We start from the raw sequence: 19,682 nt of genomic DNA, 5'->3' as shown, positions 1-19,682 counted from the left end.
AGTTGACTTTCCGTTTCTTAATAACGCCATTGCAAACAACAGTTTAGGAGCCACTTATATTTTTATGGAGAAGCAACACATTGCTGTAACAACAACATCCTTCAATATAAGTCAAGGCTGTTGTTTAAGATTTGTTTATTAAAAATGTGATGCTACAAACTGTGAAGGCTGGATTAAATATGGACTGATGTGAAAGAAATATAAGTAAGGTTTCATAAATTCTCATCCATTCATTATAGGACAGTTGTTAGGATTTGCTTCCATTTGCTAATATTGCATAAACTATATATTTACCACAAAACCTTAATCTAATGTCTCTTATGCTATGTAATCCAATTTAAGGATGTTTAGAGAATAGGTTTGCTTGCTATCTGTATTTCACTGAACAGCTGCTGGTTATACCCTCTGTCATTACTCACAGTGGAACACCACATAACATGCATGTTTGACACTAAAGGAAGCTCACTAAATAGCAGGAGAAAGGAGTGTTAAACAGAGGATGTTCAATCCAGGATACAGAGCAATGACTGAATTACAGTCCCAGCAACTACTGAAACCTGGTTGGCACACATCCTGTGATGTTTAACAAGAATAGAGCTGTTGCATTTGGAGAAAAAGGCATGCATGATATAAACTTTTATATCAGTTTATGGTTCAGCTGAAGTAATTATTTTAGCATTGAATCATACTTTGTAATTACAAGGACTACTTTAACATTACACACCCAAATTCTAACTGCTTAAGTACTCAGCCTGCTGCCAAAGGCAGAACTAGGAACTTTAGCTCAGGCGACCATGCCTGAAAATTGGATCTGCACAGCTCATTTAATAATCCAGAATAAACACGCTGAAAGATCAAATATAATTTATGTATATAAAAAGGTAGCTCCCAAAGGAATATGTTAAACAGATATAACTCCTCTCACTCATCAGCCACCCCTACCGCACGCAAGAAGGTCTCACGCTATTTTAAGTTGTACAATCAGACATAGCCAAGAGGGTTGGGTTTTTTCCGTACAAAACTGCAACACTTAAAATTCCAAAAGCTAAGACAAGACTTCTCCCAACAGGGTTTAAAAGTTTCATTTTTAATTTAATTAAAAGAAAATCTGATTACTTAGATGTATGGAATTTTATAGAATCAGTTAATAAAATAAATACAAATAAAATAAATTAGCAACAATTCAATTTTCTCATTCATTATGGAAACTAAGTCTGATGTGGTAAAATTTAAAAGGCAGTAAACAACAAGAATAAAGATGTCCACAACCATAAAAAAAATATAATATCACTGTGAACCCACCCTAGCAGAATATCAGCTGGAAAAGTCCACTCTTAGAAAGGTTTGGCAAACAAGAATTAAATAAAGCATGTAAATCTTTCAGAACAGAAATATTTATTAGCTCTATCTGGAAAACATCCTCCTTAAGTACATCCGGATAGTCATGCAAACAAATAATTGCCTATTAAAATCTGATGCAAGGAGACATGTTTTCTGTAAGCTCATTGCTATTAAAAGAAGCATCTTGATAACACATTTAAAAATCACAGAAAAGAGCTTCTATATTCTTTTGGGACACACACACACACACACACACACACACACACACACACACACACACACACACACACACACACACACACACACCCGCCCCCCCCCCCCCCCCCCCCCCCCCCCCCCCCCGATGTATTGCTGTAGTTTAGAGAAGTGCCAGTGACTTCAAGGGAGTTACACTGACTTATACTATGTGATGGTCTGGTCCTATATCTGAAATGTTCTGTCACTCAGCTAACAGTGTTAAAACCCTTTCAACTTGGGTTATTTTTACGTGGCTACTGTCATTTCCAGGATCCCATTTTCTTGTTATATTTACCCTTCTCTTCAGCCTCTCTCTCTCCTTCAGTGTTAAAGTGTCAGCCTTCGCAATCACAGGGACAATGTTGACTTTTCCATGAAGAGCTTTCATGAACTCTACATCTAAAGGCTTCAGCCTACAAGTAGGAAGGGAAAAAAAACAAAAACAAATTAAACCTAAGGGACTACTAAACATACATATAAGAAGTATCCAGATAACTGCACTTGTTCTAACAATATATACAATTAGCTTTTAATTCAAGGTAAACAATCTGTTCCGTAAATTGAAATGATTTGAACACTTTTGTACTGAGCCAGTCATATAAGGATTCAATTGTAATTTAAGTTTCCATCTCCATAGTATAAATATTACCAGTTTTTATGTTTCTGAGAATATTAACTCCTCCATATTAAATTCCTACTGGAACAGAGACAAAGCAAAAGGTCATTAAGCCCAAAGTCTGTTTTAATTGAGTTGGCTAACTAACAACTGGGGCAGTAACTCTATTAATATTAAGCTTAGTCTCCAAGGCAGGGAAATTACCAAATTCATACTAAGAATAAAACACCATAAAATACAAGCATTAATTTTCTTACCCATGTCCAAAGGGGGATATGAAGTAAAAACAGCAGTGGACTCTGTTGTCTATAATGTGGCGCCTGTTCAGACCACTCTCATCATGAAGGTATCTTTCAAACTGAGTGTCAATATAGTGGATGATTGTTTTGAAGCTGCGGTAGGAAGAAAAAAAAAAAAAAGAGACATCTTTATAAATATTTAATTATTTGTGCCAGGGAAGAGAGGAGCAAAGAAAGAATGTGTACTCTAATACCTCAGAATACCTCAGAATAGAAGAACTCAGTTTACTAATATTGTCTCTTGTAAAGCACTTTGAGGATGAATTTAAAAAAAACAATTCAGCATGTGAAACACAACAGGTTCATTCACACTCCCTCTCCCACTAACTAATCATCTCTGGAGAAACTTTAAGTTCATTTCTTTTGGATAAAAAGGTTAACTGCAAGTTCAGAGACACACTCAATGGTGAGACAAGACAAAGCCAGGAACACTGTGGATGTTTTGTTTGTTTTAAACCAGCTGACAAATGGCATAGCCAGGATATCCTCTTGATTTGCAGTTTGACAACCTTAACCTTAGAACTGGTTTCTATAGTTACCTATAAAAATTCTGGCATTTTAGTTTGCTTGAACTGAGTCTAAATATATTTGAAAGTCATGTGCTCAAAAATCACGTGATTTATTAAGCTATTTTTGTCACCCTCCAAAAACCTGCTGGTAAATTCTGCTGGTAAATTCTTACTTAGCTCAAGGCAATTTAAAACGTACACTGAAAGGAAGTAATGGAATGTCACCTTAGGTCTGATATATCACAAAACAATGGCTGTTAAAGGTGAAAAATAAAAATAAGGCTTTTGAAAACAAAATATATACTAGAAGATTTGTTGTCTTCTGAGCACTCCAAGGTGTACTAGATGCCTCAAAAGAAATATAAAAAGATATATCCCTTGTTCAAAAGTGTTAATTTAAGTAAGTTGGGTGTGACAGCAATGAACAGTGAAGGGAGTAGCAGTGGTCCCCAACCTTTTGGGGCTGCCAGGCGCGGGGCTACTCACGCGCCGGGCACCCGGGGGTGAGGCCACGCACAAACCCGGGGCACGGCCGTGCACGTGCCTGTGGGCATGGCCACCCATATGGCGCACGCCCATGCGCCACACTCCTGGGGCTGGCGCTGCTCCTGTGCCGCACGTCCAGGGGTGGGGCTGCCTGTGTGCCGGGGCCAGAACAGCCCATGCGCCGCACGCCCAGGAGCGGGGCCGCCACCGCCCCTGTGCCGCGCGCCCGGGGCCGGCGCCACCCCTGTGCCGCGCGCCCGGGGCCGGCACAGCCCTTGCGCTGCGCACCCAGTGGCAGGGCCACCAAAATGCCGCACGCCCGGGGCCAGCACTGCCAATGTGCTGCGCACCCGGGGCCAGCGCTGCTCCTGTGCCGCACGCCCGCAGCCTAGGCCAGCAGAGCCCTTGCACCGCGCGGGAAGGGCCACCCAAATGCTGAGCACCCAGGGGCAGGGCCACCCATGTGCTGCGCACCCAGGGGGCCAGCACAGCCCATGCACCGTGCACCCGGGGGCGGCCCTGTTCACTTGGTGGGCGCACAGAAATGGCCCTGCACGTTGGGGACCACTAGAGTAGAGTGGTAAACACAAACATAAGATTAAAGCAGATATTGTGTGTCATGGATACATTTTAAAATGTACCATTCCCTTTTCCTCCAATTAGATAAACTTTAAGGCTGCGTCTAGACTGGCAAGTTTTTCCACAAAAGCAGCTGCTTTTGTGGAAAAACTTGCCAGCTGTCTACACTGGCCGCTTGAATTTCCGGAAAAGCACTGACGATCTCGTGTAAAATCGTCAGTGCTTTTCCGGAAATACTATGCTGCTCCCGTTCGGGCAAAAGTCTTTTTCTGAAAGACTTTTGCGCAAAAGGGCCAGTGTAGACAGCACAGTACTGTTTTCCGCAAAAAAAGCTCCAATGGCGAAAATGGCGATCGGAGCTTTTTTGCGGAAAACCGCGTCTAGATAGGCCACGGACGCTTTTCCGCAAGAAGTGCTTTTGTGGAAAAGCATCCGTGCCAATCTAGACGTGCTTTTCCGAAAATGCTTTTAACAGAAAACTTTTCCATTAAAAGCATTTTCGGAAAATCATGCCAGTGTAGACGTAGCCTAAATGTAAATTTTCTGTTGTTGGGGAGAGGGGAAGGGTTGAGGAAAGGAAGTCCCAGCTCCAGCCCAGCATACCCAGCCATCAGCCTGGAAGGGAATTCCCTGAGAACCCTATCAGGTGTGACTAAATAAAAGCTGGGGGAGTGGCAATGTTCAGCAGCTCTGAAGAAAGGGGTTTGCAGCCCACCACCTGTCCAAAGACCAACAACTGGGAACTGCTGCTGCAGTACTAACTTCATTCAGATCATCCATAAGAATGTGTCTACAGCAAGCTGATCTGGACCACGGAGGCCCTGACACTCCCCTCACCACCAGGCCAATTAGGACCTGCGAAGGGCGGGACACTTCTAAGCACTACATGCTCCTTGCAGGACAGGGGCAGGGTAGGAGGAGACTTTGCAGACTCCCCCCACCTCCAGCCCAATCAGGGCTTGGGAGCAGGGAGAGTGCATGAAGTCTCCTCCCATCCTTCAAGGGGCTCAGCAGTTGAAGTCAACCACCAGCTGCTGCTTAGCTGACGGTTGACTCTAAGCACACCGCTCCCTTGTACGGCAGGGAGCAAGAGATTTTACATGCTTCCCCCTCACCGGGCTCTGACTGACCTGGAGGCAGCAGGGAAAGCACACAAAGTCTTCTCCCACTGCAAGGGGCACAGGTGCCTAAAGGGAACCGCCAGCTTTTCAGAACAGTTCGTGGGTCTCTGTGGAGAAGCAAAGGCTTTGTGCGCTCCCCCACCCCCAGACCAATCAGGTCTGCAGGTAGGGAAGCACTGAAGTGTCCTGACCATGCCCCTTCTGCCTAAGGCCCCACTCCCTTCCAGGGTGGCCCTGGACCACTTAATTTCTGAAGTGGCCCCTGTTCAAAAATTATTGCCCACCGGGCTCGGGCATATCCCCTTTCACTGTTGGCTATATCCCCACGTGGAGCTTTAGCTCTGACTTAGGAGAAAAAGGGACAGAATGATACTGTGAAGGTGGTACCCTCCTCAAATATCATAACATTTTTTTTCCCTTCTTCTCACAGAAGTAAACCAAGACAATCTCTCTCTCATGTCTTAAATATAGCAAGCACAAACAATATAATTAACAGCCACAAAAGATGTTTGAGAGAGAAACACATCTACCTCTATGTCTGAAAATATCATGATAAACTGAGCCTGGATCCTGAAAGTTACCAGGGCCAGGACAGACTTCTTGTTGAGGACAGTTTCTCTCTCGCAACTCAGTCATGTTTTCATACACACAGAAATAAAATTAGCAAGTTTTAAGCTTTTTGATTTACTGGTTAACTCTCATATATATCTGTTTACTTGGCATTTGATGGGCATTTCTTCCATGCCTTATTTATTATCTGTATTATTGTAAAACATAGGTTGCAATAGGCGTTTGGAAGACACACTGTGGTAAGCAAGGGAGCTGACAGGACTGCCAGGACCTTGGGAAATGTGGGGAATCATGGCTGTGTGCTCCTGAAAAAGGAGGGGCTTCGGGCAGAAGAGGCCAGGTTGGGGCAGCCAGCTCCCAATGCCAATGGATGGCATGATGCGCCCCCCCCCCACTGGCCGGAGCTCACAGCAAGGGGCTCCAGCAGCAATTCTAAAGTGCCTGGAGCTCTGGCCGCACCACTGCTGTAGTTTGTTCCCTTTGCCCCTTTTTCCACTCCACCCCCAGGGAAGCCTGGTGGTAAACCTTCAAAAGGAAAACTACAGCAACCTGGAAATACATGGAAGATGTAGGTGTCTCCTTTGTGGTACAATCACCCATTTGTAAACTGATAGAATTAACAAGCATATTTCTATTGTCTCTCTCAGTTGTACTTTGCTAGTTATACATTTTGCTAGAGAGAAAGTACAGAACAGGGGAGTGTGTTTTACTTTACTCATTTTTAAGCCCTAGCACTTGTAGTACCCAGTTATGTCAAAAAGAGGACAACACATTTTTTTTTGTTATTGTTGTTGATCTTTTAAATAGAACTCCCTTTAGCTGGTGAAAGATAATGAGAATGAAGACACGAATATTAGAACAAAAACCAAATACAAACAAGGGGAAAACACCCCTGATTACAAGTTTCTATGGCAATGTAATACATTTACATGCAGTTTTATAGTCCTAACTGCTGTAATTTTTCCTATAAAAGTGGCATTAGTGTGTGGTACCTTGATTTCCGGGAAACACCTGGCTTTGCACCAGTATGCTTTCATTATTTAGAAGACAGCATATCCTGTACTACCTACCATAATGGCAAACAAGGCAATCACTACACAGTTCATTGGAGAAACATGAAAAATAAACCTGAGCTGCCAAAAAACACAAATTCAATTTCACATAAGCCAGGAACAACAGCACCGATAACTATCAGCAAACCAGTGACCTGCCACATGGAACAAAGATGGAACACAGAAAATATACTGAACACCTATATCTAACAAGTGAGTGTGGGAGCTGTGTTGCTGTCAGCAGTCTCTTTGATGACTGCCGAGGCCAAACCTGGACTGAGGAAGACTGCATGCAATGCAATCCGCTGCAAAGGCAGTGTTTAATTATTTTTGGAACTAAAGCAACTCGTGTTTTATCAGGATACTGAAATAATTTCTCCATCGCTCTTCATAAGCACGTATTTGTAAACTAGAAGATTATTGTGGTGTTGCGCATGTCCTTAACTCAATTTTTGTTTTTCTTCATTTAAATCATTGTTCTGAGGTAGGGCTGGGGATGAGGGGTTCAGTATGCAGGCTTTCCTGGGAAGACTACTACTGGCCCTCTCTCACCACAGCAGCTTGGGGCCAGGTGAGAAACCCTTCCCCGTGGCCACTTGAGCCCCAGTGGGCATTGCTAGGAGAAGGGTGCATGTACCCCAGCCGGGGCAAGTAGACATTCATCTGCCGCCTGCAGTCCCCAGCCAGAGTGAGGAATGGTGCAAACTGTACTCTTTCCTCTGGCTCCCTGACAAAGGGGAACAGCCTGCAATGTTCCCATAAGTATGCAGGGGAGCTGCAGTCCACCACCACCACCACCCCTAAAGGGCAGCTGGGACAGGAATGTTCAGGGATGCACAGCCCCAGACCCAGACAAAGGGAGAGGCATCCCTAGCTAGCCTCTTTCGCCTGCCTGGTGATTCTGTTTCACTTTTGTATGGTTTTATGCAACTCCTATATATGCGGGGGAGCTTCAGGCACTCTTCTCCCGCCCCCACATACAACCAAACCCTCATCTTGCTTTAAGTTATGATAAGAGGAAGCTGCATACCAAATGTGGTGGTCCTAGCTCTTACTGTTTAAGAGGAGTACTTGAACAAAGAGATGGACAAACAGACTAGGTCAGAGGAAATTATGATATCACTGAGAAGAGGTAGTCATGCAGAGACTCAAGTCAAGACTTAGGCTATGTCTAGACTGCAGGCTTCTTTCGAAAGAGGCTCTTTCGAAAGCATCTTTCGAAAGAGCATCTTTCGAAAGATCGCGTCTAGACTGCAGGCGGATCTTTCGAAAGAAAAATCCGCTTTTTCGAAAGACAGCACCCAGCAAGTCTGGATGCTCTCTTTCGAAGACGGCCTCTTTACATTGAAGAACGCCTTCCTTCGAAAGAGGAACTTTCAAAGGAAGGCATTCTTCCTCGTGAAACGAGGTTTACCGCCATCGAAAGAAAAGCCGCGTTCTTTCAAAATAATTTCGAAAGAACGCGGCTTGAGTCTAGACGCAGGGGAAGTTTTTTCGGGAAAAGGCTACTTTTCCCGAAAAAACCCCTGAGTCTGGACACGGCCTTAGGCTTGTATTCAGAGCTAACAGTGCAGTGCTAAACAGGGATGTGAATGGTTAATCAGTAAATATCACCAGTACCAGGTGATGCTTACCAGATACAGTTAACCGGTGAGCTGGAGCAGCCTTGTCTGTCTGTCTGCACTGCAGGCAGGGGCACTCCAGCCTGACCAGAGCAGCCTTCAATCACAGTGGGACAGCCTGGCTGGCACAGACTCCACCCGTGGCAGGGGGGGAACCCTTCCTTGCCCATCCTTGTTTAATCCATTAACTAGTAAAACATAACGTTTAACTGGTTAGCTGATCAACCAGGATTTTATACCCCTAATGCTGAATGGGAGGTACTATCTCCACAGTGCCATCCTCTGGCTGAGAAATGTGAGATAGTCTACACTACAAGGAGTAACAATAAATTCGACCTTACACGCTCAACTTCAAGGTAATGCAGACAGAGCACTATGAAAGTCGACATTCTTGGCCTCCAGGAGGTGTCCCACAGTGCCCCACTGGGACAGCTCTGGTTAGAACTTTCAACTCTGTTCCTCCCCAGTTGCACAAGAAAAGTCCTAGGAAAATCTGAATTTCATTTCCTGTGTGTCCAACATGGCAAGCAGACAGTACACCTGATCGTGAATGCCCAGCATCATAACTGAGTACCAGCATAAAGCATGCAAAAGATTCTGGATTAGGGATGTAATAGTGTAGTCTATTAATTGATAAGGAAAAGCTTATTGATTAATGCTATAGACTACACGCATTTCCTAAGTCAGTAAATTTTTTAGCAGGCTGGCCAGCAGCCTAGCTCAGTCCTGACTCTCATCAGGTCTGACACTTACCTCAGCTGAAGCTCTGCATTTAAAGTGTATTATGTTCCAGGCTGGAGGCAGCCTGGTTCAGTTCCGGCTCACACCAGGTCTGGGAGCTCAGTCCCTCTTTTCCCCCCCAGAGAGGGGCTACTGCCACCCTGCTCTGTTGCCTCTGTATCAGAGGCAACAGTGCAGGACAACAGGCAGCCGGTCCGTGAGGGGAGCTGGTTTTAAAACTGTCTCTCCTCACAGACCAGCTGGCACCCCATGGTGCTGCATCTGATACAGAGGTAACAGTGTGGAGTGGCAGGGGGTCCTTGGGAGTGGGGCCAAAGCACACTGGCTGCCCACCTCAGCTGCAGGGACTATAGAGTAGTTGGCTAACCTATAAGAATTCATGAGGTTAATCGACTATTCAATTAACTGACATTTAACATCCCTAGCCTGGACCTCATTGCTGCATGGGGAAAGGAATTTGTTCAGGAAGAGCTACAAAATAGGAAAAGAGGCAGATATCTATGCAAAGAACACACATGGGATGGTGGGAAAAGAATATGCCAGGCACACCCAGCAATGCCATGTTAAAATAAAGGAACGCAGGAAGGCATACCAGAATACAAAAGAGGCAAACAGACGGTCTAGGTCAGCGCTGCAATCATGCCGCATCTATGAGAGGCTGCATGGAATTTTTAGAAGGGACCGTGCCAGTTTCCCTAGCCAATCTTTGGAGTCCTCCCAAGAGACTTCTCAGGCACGAGTGTGGAGCACAGTGAGGAAGGAGGAGAATAATGGTCAGCAGGTGAATGGAACATCAAATCTCACAGACAGCCAGGACCTTTTTATAGCTTTGGAGACAAACCCCTCCCTCTCTAGGGATTTCTCGCTGATGGTTTCTGAAGGTGGGGAAGGCACATCTGGTGAGTTCCTGTTTTTACTCATGCTGCAAGTGGATTAAGGCAATTGTGTGTGAAATGTAGTAGCCACTCTGCCTACACCGGGGGGCTCTCCCAAACAGTTTAATGTGTCTGGCGACGGAGCGGAAATCTTCTCTGCACATCTCCATAAACCTCTTATACAGGTATGTTTTCATTCTTCTCACAAGGTTTCTGGGGAGTCCTGCCTCATTCTGTCCTAAATGCCTCATTCTGTCCTTACCACACCAAGCCAGCTGTAAGTGGTCTAGTGTTTTTGAGGCATAAAGCATGAATCACAAGATTCAGGTTTCTGGCCACATTCAGTCAGCACCTTTTCCTTACCATTCTGTGCCATTCAGAGAAGACTGACATCTCTCACATGGCAACCTTGATGAAGCAGGGGAAGTTATGTAACTGATACCATAGCAGTACACTTAGGTTTGCTCATCCTCAACTAAGAATGGCTTGAGCCCCTGCCATGCTGCCACAATCTGGCCACATTTCCTCCCCACAGGCTCCTGCAGGAAGGGAAAGTTTCACTCTCCCAGCAAACAGGAAATGCCAGACACACAGTCACAATGTGAGCCCCTGCCATGCCTCCATAGGCCACCTCTGCAAATGCAGATGCTTGCCTAGCTGTGGAGCTGCTATTTGCAAGCACTGTGTGTCACATGCTTTCAAAGCAAAAGCACAAGAACAAGCTCTGACTTGTCCCTTACCAAGCCTGTCACCAAACTGAGTCCAGCTGCTCCCAGATCTTTGTGGTGTGCCTGGTTCTACACTCCACAATGCAGCTCCTGTAAAGTCTGCCCTTTACTTTTTGTTTCCAACAGTAAGCCTCTGCACATTTCCCCCAGTATGGCTCCTCCAGCTGTCTATTTTCGCCTTCAGATCTGTGCTAGACATAGTAGGGATGACACGTTCAGTGAGCAAATGCAATCTGCCCACTTGGACAGGGAGCAATAAGTAAGTGGAGGAAAATGCTGCTGCAGGAGACTAGAGTGGAGCACAGACAGAGGCCCCAGAACACATTGTGGGGGGCAGTCAAGGGAAACCTTACACTCAACCCCCAGGAACACATTCCAGAACAAAAGGCTATCATTCTCATACCTGTGGGATTGCCAAACAAAGAGACTGAAGTACACCGCGTTCCCTCCTCTCCCCCCACCAGTTCCTTTCTGCCCCTTCTTCTTTATGTTTACTAAATCAAAAAAACACATGATTCCTCAACAACAGACTCAATATTGCTTGTGTTCGATGGGGAGAGGGGAGGAGATTACAGGCAAGCACACAATGCAGAGGCATCTCGTTAAGAACATGCATAACTGTCATATCGCTGTCTGGCCATTCACAAAGCTGATTTTCAAAGCTTCTTGGATTTACAGTACCCTCGCTGTGCTCTTCTTATTGCCTTCGTGTCTGGTTGCTCATAATTAGTGGGAGGCACTCTGATTCGAGTACACAGCAGACTCACAATAATGAGAATGTTACCTTCACTGAGATCTAACCTAGTCAATAAACTGCAAAACCTTCCCTTTAAACATCCAAAAGCACATTCTACTGCCATTCTACATTTGCTCAGCCTGTAGTTGAACTGTTCCTTACTGCAGTCCGGGCTGTCTGTGTACAGCTTCATGAGCCACAAGAGCAAAGAGTAGGATCGGTCCCCAAGGATCATTTCAAACACGTCCAATGTTAATTTTCAGGTCTGGGAAGAAAGTTCCTGCTTGAATTTTCTGAGCAGACTGGAGTTCCTAAAAATGTCCTCATCATGCACCTTTCCTGACCAACCCACTCTGATGTCAGTGCAAGGGCACTTGTGATCCATCAGCCCATGCAGCTCTATAGCAAAGTACCCCTTGTGGTTTATGTATCTTTGACTAGGTGGCCAGGTGCCAAGACAGATGGAATACATATCTCTATCACTCCAACACAGTTAAGTAACCCCATCATGGTAAAGCCATCCACTAGGTTCTGCATATTTTGTAGCATAAGGATATTGATTGCTTTGGCTACTTGGATCACAACAGCCCCCTTTGTAGATTTCCCCACTCCAAATTGATTCTCAACTGACCAGTAGCTGTCCGGTGTTGCAGGCTTCCACTGGACTATTGCCACTCGCTTCAGAACTGTCACAGCAAGCCTCACTCCAATACTGCTGCGCATCAGGCCAAGGGAAAGCCATTTGTAAGATTCCACGAAAGTGGCCTTATGTATGCACAACTGATCGTCCCCATAGCTGCATAACTATGTGTTCCTACCAGTCTGTGCTCATCTCACAGCATCAGAACTGATGTTCCACTGTGTCAAGAGGATCGAATGTCACCAGCATCTGCCAATCACTTATCTGAAGTCCTTCACAGAAGAGTATGTTCACGACCTTCTGAGATTCTTCCTCATTTTGGCAGGCTCTAGATAGGCTCTGGACATACTGCAGCATACGGTGCAAGATGTTTGCTATGATTGCCATAGAACTTTGTTGCTGAATAGGTTCCATACTGGGTTACATGATTACTCTGCTATGGCATCTGCACAGATAACCGGGGGAAAAGTGTATAAGAAGATTATTTGCCATTGCTTTCAAGTGGGGAGGGGAGAGAAGATGAGTGCATTATGGGACTCTGACAACATGCACCCGGAAAAACCCACTGCACTGCTTTGGTCCCATCGGGCACTGGGAGCATAACCCAGAATGCCAAAGGGAAGCAGGAATTGTGGGATAGCTAGGCACAGTGTATTGCTGTCAAAGTCGACAATAACCACCCTACTGGGGATGCACTATTTCAAATTCTTGCACACAGTGGGGACATGCATCTTTGACTTTACAAAACTGGATGCTAAAAAATTGACCTTAATAAATTCAACCTCTCTCAGTGTAAAAAAGGCCTAATTTAGCTCCCCTTCCTATGTCTATAGCTGCCCCCAGTGAATTCTTTCTGAAAAGACCAAAGCATATGCTGTGTGCTCTGACTACCATTCCTTTTTATCACAATGAAACAAGTTTTAATGGCCAAAAGTAGTTGGTGAGCTATTTCTACAAAAGACACTGTTTCTTTGCATTAATAAAGTTTCAGTACTTACATAGAACACAGATTTTTTAAAATTTACTATGGAGGAATGGAGAAGAATTTGGGCGTAAGAATTCATTATATAAATCTTCCAAAAGAGACACAGGTACTGTTCTGCAGGAAAATTGTTTCTATAATATACTCTGAAGTCACTGCTTGTGTTCTGAGAACTTACATTGAAAACTTAATACAGAATTTTATAGTAAGTTATTCAGATGTGATTTACACACTATAAAACTATCTTGATCGGAAAGCTTATACAGAGAAAAGGGGATGGGAAGGAATCTGAACATGTAAGTCTAAGAAACTTCTTAAGAGAACAAACAAAGGGCATTTGAACACAATCAACAGGAAAGTCTCATTGTAACACAATACACTATCTTAACGGCTCTTAATTCCAGCGGAAGGAAACTCAAGTTAATATTATTGACAATGAGAAAGAATGCACTGCAGTCTAGAAATATACTATACAATTATTCAGAAGTTTCTGTTTTGATTAGTTTAACACTGACTGATGGCAAGGAAACTGATGTTAAAATTGCCACCATGATTCTACTTTTGACCCTGCATTCAGTGCATTTCAAGCACATGTAAGAAAATATGGTAAAAAGTTAAACACTCCCACTTCAGAGCTGTCTTCTTGCAAAGCAGTCGATAGACAGGAAAAAATACTCTCATTTGCCAATTATATTTTTCATCATTTTCTTAAAATTTATCAGATGTGTACCACTACAAGATTTTGAAACGTGGTTTTTGATGATGGAAGTTGTATCAGCTGTTTGCCTCCTTTGCAAAAACTTGCTTTTATCACTATTTACAGTGGCATTATACGTAATAAATAAGTCACCTGCTTATTTAACATTTCTTTTCTTTGTTCAGTATTTCTTCGCTACAATAAAAATTAATAGCCGAGAGAAATGTATTTTACTAGGGGTTCTTAGCCTCCAATTGTATTGGATGTATAAATAATCTAGACTTCCTAGTAGGCATGTCTCTCGCCAAAGCTAGTAGATTGTATTTTCATTTAAAAAGTAACTACCACTGGGGTAGTTTTTCTCCTTTAAAAATAGGATGGAATTCTTTTTCCTTTCTTAATCTAAATGCATTAAGCACGAATTAATAAATGTACAGAGCCAAAAAGACTTAAACCTCTATAAGTGATTGTAATGACATCCCAGAGACAAATTCCAACCAACTTCATTAGGAGTTATATCAGGGAAGAATGTGGTCCATTATTCAGAGATTTTTAAAAAAAATATATTATGGGATGTTTTCTTAATCTATTATGGGACTTATTCTATACTGATTAGGCATCAGTTGGAGTACTGTGTCCAGTTCTGGGCACCACATTTCAAGAAAGATGTGTAGAAATTGGAGAGGGTTCAGGGAAGAGCAACAAAAATGATTAAAAGTCTAGAAGACATGACCTATGAGGGAAGACTGAAAGAACTGGGTTTATTTAGTTTAGAAAAGAGAAGAATGACAGGGGACATGATAGTAGTTTTCAACTACCTCAAAGGATGTTACAAGGAGGAGGGAGAAAAATAGTTCTCCTTGACCTTTGATGATAAACGAGAAACAATGAGCTTAAATTGCAGCAAGGAAGGTTTAGGCTGGACATTAGGAGAAACTTCTTAACTGTCAGGGTAGCTAAAACACTGGAATAAACTTCCTAGGGAGTTTGCAGAATTTCCAACACTGGAGATATTTAAGAGCAAGTTAGATAGACATCTATCAGGGATGATCGTGGTGCTTGGTCCTGCTGAGAGGGCAGGAGACTGGACCTGATGACCTATCGAGGTCCCTTCCAGTTCCAGTATTCTATGATTTTGTACTGGAAAGGCAGGAAATAGATGATTAAGGACATGATAAACAGTCTCCTCAAACTTATATAAGAATCCAATGGTTTGGCAGTTATTTGGCTAAAGAAGAATCCAAAACTAAGAATGTTGATAAAACAAAACTCATTTACACCACAAGGTCACAGCTCCCTTCTAGCACCTCTCTCAATGCACGGATACCCTTTCCCCCCCACACACAACTCCCTCATTTGTCACCTTTCCCTACCCACCATTCTTTAGCACCTTTTCTCTATCCTTACATTCCCCCACTATTCCCATTCTGTATTTGCTATACAGAAGTGAAACTATTTGGAAGAAGATTACTATAAAAAAGAACAAAGTATGAGAACTTCATGGCTTATTTTTTTAAGTGTTTTCTTTCAAAATAAATATGGGCAAGGCTAGGAAGACACTCAACTGTGATCCCAAGATAAGAATATATTGCTATTAAAAATAACAATGAAGTGGTTGTTTCCCCTATACATGACACAAAATACAAGAACAATACACACTGTTCTCCAAAGACCAGTCCCATCCGCTGCATCACCAAGGTATATATAAAAAGGAGAGAACAAAACACTAGGAGTAACGTATACATATAACATTGTCAGCAGATAAATTTAAAGATTCTTCCTGATGGCTAAAACAGACATACCAGTCCTGGCTGTTAATGGCATCTCCATATCCTGGTGTGTCAACTACTGTTAAACGGAGTTTCACCCCTCGCTCCTCAATCTCTACTGTAGAAGCTTCAATTTGGACTGTTCTTTCTATTTTCTCTATAATAAAATAATGTTTGAAAACATTAGTATTTCTCTTGTCCAACCCCCCAGGTTCCCATGTACCACACTGGTTACAACTCGCTTAAGTTACACTTCCACAATCATATAATGCAGAATCCTTCAGAAAAACATGTCAAATAAACCAATACAAGTATAAGTATAATCTATGATTAACTGAAATACCCAGAATATAATGAATGGAGTAACAGTTGTATACCACATGTAACAATGCTGTGATGATAATTTTTAACATGTTTTTACAACTTTCACAAATGTGCTTGATTCTTTACAGACAGGGAGTTCCTTGCCCTGAAGGGTTTATAGTCTAGATTTTAGATATGACTACTAAAAGGTAACAAAATAGGAGGAAGTGGGAATTATAGTAAAACCACATGGTCAATTTAGACAGAGATCTCTTATGGAGTTTGGAGAGAAGGGGTTATACTCATGGCAGAATCAGCAGAAGTGAATTTGTAGGAGGGAGACACCAAACCTTAAAGTCATGAGAATGGAGTAGCTTAACCAACAGCAATTGGGAGGGCTGTTCAATGCATCAGTGGTGTGGAAGAAAAATGAAGGAGGTTTCATGGCTGAAGTCAATATCCAAATGTATGAAAAGTGAAGGGAAAGATGTGTAGGAAATAAAGTTGGAGGTGTGTGCTTGGACTAAGCGATGTATGGCCTTAACCAAGAATACAGTCAAAATTTACCTGCAGCTCCAGGAATGTAACGTTCTGGATACAGGTCAGTCAGGAATAAACTGTTAATTAAGGTGGATTTTCCCAAACCAGATTCACCTGCAAACAAAAGCATTCCAAGTAATTAAGTACTCTTATCTTCCTCAACAGCCTTCTGCTAATCCCACAAACCTATGTAGAGGAGTAAAAATAATTTGTTCAGCTAGGGTCTACCCTATCTTTTAAGATAAATGCATCAAAAGCTCAGATAAGCAATACAAAAGAAAAGAGAAAAGCACAAATCTTTGGAGTTCTCTTACATATATGAATGCATGAAAATTCTAAATGGACTCTATTAGATTTAACCATGCAAGCAAAAAGGTCACAAAAGTAATGATTGCATGTATACCTTACTCCACAGTACTTTCAAGTCTTGAATTAAAAGAAGCTGCAAAGAAACTCAAAGTATTCAAACCTTCTCTAACTTATAAAATCAGAAGCCATAACATTCAAATTCATGTTTTTATAAGCAAATCAGAACTTTATTTTTTTTTTTAACTGCAGTAGTACTTCAATCTAGACACTATGCTGTGTTGATGCGAGTGATTCTCACTGTAGCTAATCCTAGCACTGTCTATAAGGATTAGGGTCACTTAATTACACTACTCAGGAGAGAATACGGGATTTTTCAAACCTTTGAGCCACGTAGGTAAACCTAACTTTTTGGTGTGTGCAATGCCTGGATTAAGCACAAATGGCAACTAAGTTTTAGCATCCTTACTTTCAGGCTACATACATCTTACATATCAAGAACAGAAGTCATAGAGTATCTCTTAATCTTCATTTGGAAAGTTTTATAATTCTAAAAGTTTATAATCATTTTAATTTACCTGAACCTCTCAAACAAGCACGTGGGGTTTACAAGTTCATCTTTGCTACCGTATTTTCCGGCGTATAGGGCGACTGGGCGTATAAGACGACCCCCTATCTTTTTAATTAAAAGATAGGGTTTCATCTTATACCCCAGCGCCCTTCCGCCTCCTTTGCTCCCGGTGTCCCTGGTCTGCTGGAGATGGTCCCCAGCAGACCAGAGGCACCGGGAGCAAAGCCGCCAGGAGCGCCTGGGCTCCCCCCCGCCGGAGCCCCTCCGCGGCTTTGAAAGCCTCGGGGGAAGCCGGCGGCTGGGCATCCCAGGCGCGCATGGGCTGCCCGCCCGCCGGAGCCCCTCCGCGGCTTTGAAAGCCTCGGGGGAAGCCGGCGGGGGGGCATCCCAGGCGCGCATGGGCTCCCCCCCCGCCGGAGCCCCTCCGCGGCTTTGAAAGCCTCGGGGGAAGCCGGCGGGGGGGCATCCCAGGCGCGCATGGGCTGCCCGCCCGCCGGAGCCCCTCCGCGGCTTTGAAAGCCTCGGGGGAAGCCGGCGGGGGGGCATCCCAGGCGCGCATGGGCTGCCCGCCCGCCGGAGCCCCTCCGCGGCTTTGAAAGCCTCGGGGGAAGCCGGCGGGGGGGCATCCCAGGCGCGCATGGGCTGCCCGCCCGCCGGAGCCCCTCCGCGGCTTTGAAAGCCTCGGGGGAAGCCGGCGGGGGGGCATCCCAGGCGCGCATGGGCTGCCCCCCCGCCGGAGCCCCTCCGCGGCTTTGAAAGCCTCGGGGGAAGCCGGCGGGGGGGCATCCCAGGCGCGCATGGGCTGCCCGCCCGCCGGAGCCCCTCCGCGGCTTTGAAAGCCTCGGGGATGCCGGCGGGGGGGCATCCCAGGCGCGCATGGGCTGCCCGCCCGCCGGAGCCCCTCCGCGGCTTTGAAAGCCTCGGGGGAAGCCGGCGGGGGGGCATCCCAGGCGCGCATGGGCTGCCCGCCCGCCGGAGCCCCTCCGCGGCTTTGAAAGCCTCGGGGGAAGCCGGCGGGGGGGCATCCCAGGCGCGCATGGGCTGCCCGCCCGCCGGAGCCCCTCCGCGGCTTTGAAAGCCTCGGGGGAAGCCGGCGGGGGGGCATCCCAGGCGCGCATGGGCTGCCCGCCCGCCGGAGCCCCTCCGCGGCTTTGAAAGCCTCGGGGGAAGCCGGCGGGGGGGCATCCCAGGCGCGCATGGGCTGCCCGCCCGCCGGAGCCCCTCCGCGGCTTTGAAAGCCTCGGGGGAAGCCGGCGGGGGGGCATCCCAGGCGCGCATGGGCTGCCCGCCCGCCGGAGCCCCTCCGCGGCTTTGAAAGCCTCGGGGGAAGCCGGCGGGGGGGCATCCCAGGCGCGCATGGGCTGCCCCCCCGCCGGAGCCCCTCCGCGGCTTTGAAAGCCTCGGGGGAAGCCGGCGGGGGGGCATCCCAGGCGCGCATGGGCTGCCCGCCCGCCGGAGCCCCTCCGCGGCTTTGAAAGCCTCGGGGGAAGCCGGCGGGGGGGCATCCCAGGCGCGCATGGGCTGCCCGCCCGCCGGAGCCCCTCCGCGGCTTTGAAAGCCTCGGGGGAAGCCGGCGGGGGGGCATCCCAGGCGCGCATGGGCTGCCCGCCCGCCGGAGCCCCTCCGCGGCTTTGAAAGCCTCGGGGGAAGCCGGCGGGGGGGCATCCCAGGCGCGCATGGGCTGCCCGCCCGCCGGAGCCCCTCCGCGGCTTTGAAAGCCTCGGGGGAAGCCGGCGGGGGGGCATCCCAGGCGCGCATGGGCTGCCCCCCCGCCGGAGCCCCTCCGCGGCTTTGAAAGCCTCGGGGGAAGCCGGCGGGGGGGCATCCCAGGCGCGCATGGGCTGCCCGCCCGCCGGAGCCCCTCCGCGGCTTTGAAAGCCTCGGGGGAAGCCGGCGGGGGGGCATCCCAGGCGCGCATGGGCTGCCCGCCCGCCGGAGCCCCTCCGCGGCTTTGAAAGCCTCGGGGGAAGCCGGCGGGGGGGCATCCCAGGCGCGCATGGGCTGCCCGCCCGCCGGAGCCCCTCCGCGGCTTTGAAAGCCTCGGGGGAAGCCGGCGGGGGGGCATCCCAGGCGCGCATGGGCTGCCCGCCCGCCGGAGCCCCTCCGCGGCTTTGAAAGCCTCGGGGGAAGCCGGCGGGGGGGCATCCCAGGCGCGCATGGGCTGCCCCCCCGCCGGAGCCCCTCCGCGGCTTTGAAAGCCTCGGGGGAAGCCGGCGGGGGGGCATCCCAGGCGCGCATGGGCTGCCCCCCCGCCGGAGCCCCTCCGCGGCTTTGAAAGCCTCGGGGGAAGCCGGCGGGGGGGCATCCCAGGCGCGCATGGGCTGCCCGCCCGCCGGAGCCCCTCCGCGGCTTTGAAAGCCTC

The 19,682-nt window shown here is 46.7% G+C and overlaps 1 protein-coding gene across 1 annotated transcript in view; it reads right to left on the bottom strand.

Annotated features, from left to right (window-relative positions):
* The window catches only part of LOC102451934 (septin-2), an 86,773-nt gene that overhangs the window by 49,603 nt on the left and 17,488 nt on the right, over positions 1-19,682 (bottom strand). Inside the window, exons 4-7 of the mRNA XM_075898295.2 lie at positions 16,471-16,557; positions 15,634-15,757; positions 2,452-2,586; positions 1,874-1,991 (exon numbers count right to left, since the gene is read on the bottom strand). Of these exons, the coding sequence (XP_075754410.1) occupies positions 1,874-1,991; positions 2,452-2,586; positions 15,634-15,757; positions 16,471-16,557 (464 nt within the window). The remainder of the gene's footprint in view (positions 1-1,873; positions 1,992-2,451; positions 2,587-15,633; positions 15,758-16,470; positions 16,558-19,682) is intronic.

This window comes from Pelodiscus sinensis, chromosome Z (assembly GCF_052426305.1).
Source record: "Pelodiscus sinensis isolate ZL-2025 chromosome Z, ASM5242630v1, whole genome shotgun sequence".
NCBI lineage: Eukaryota > Metazoa > Chordata > Testudines > Trionychidae > Pelodiscus > Pelodiscus sinensis.
The sequence above is the reverse complement of the archived record's forward strand: the minus strand, read 5'-3'. Positions and strand labels throughout refer to the sequence as shown.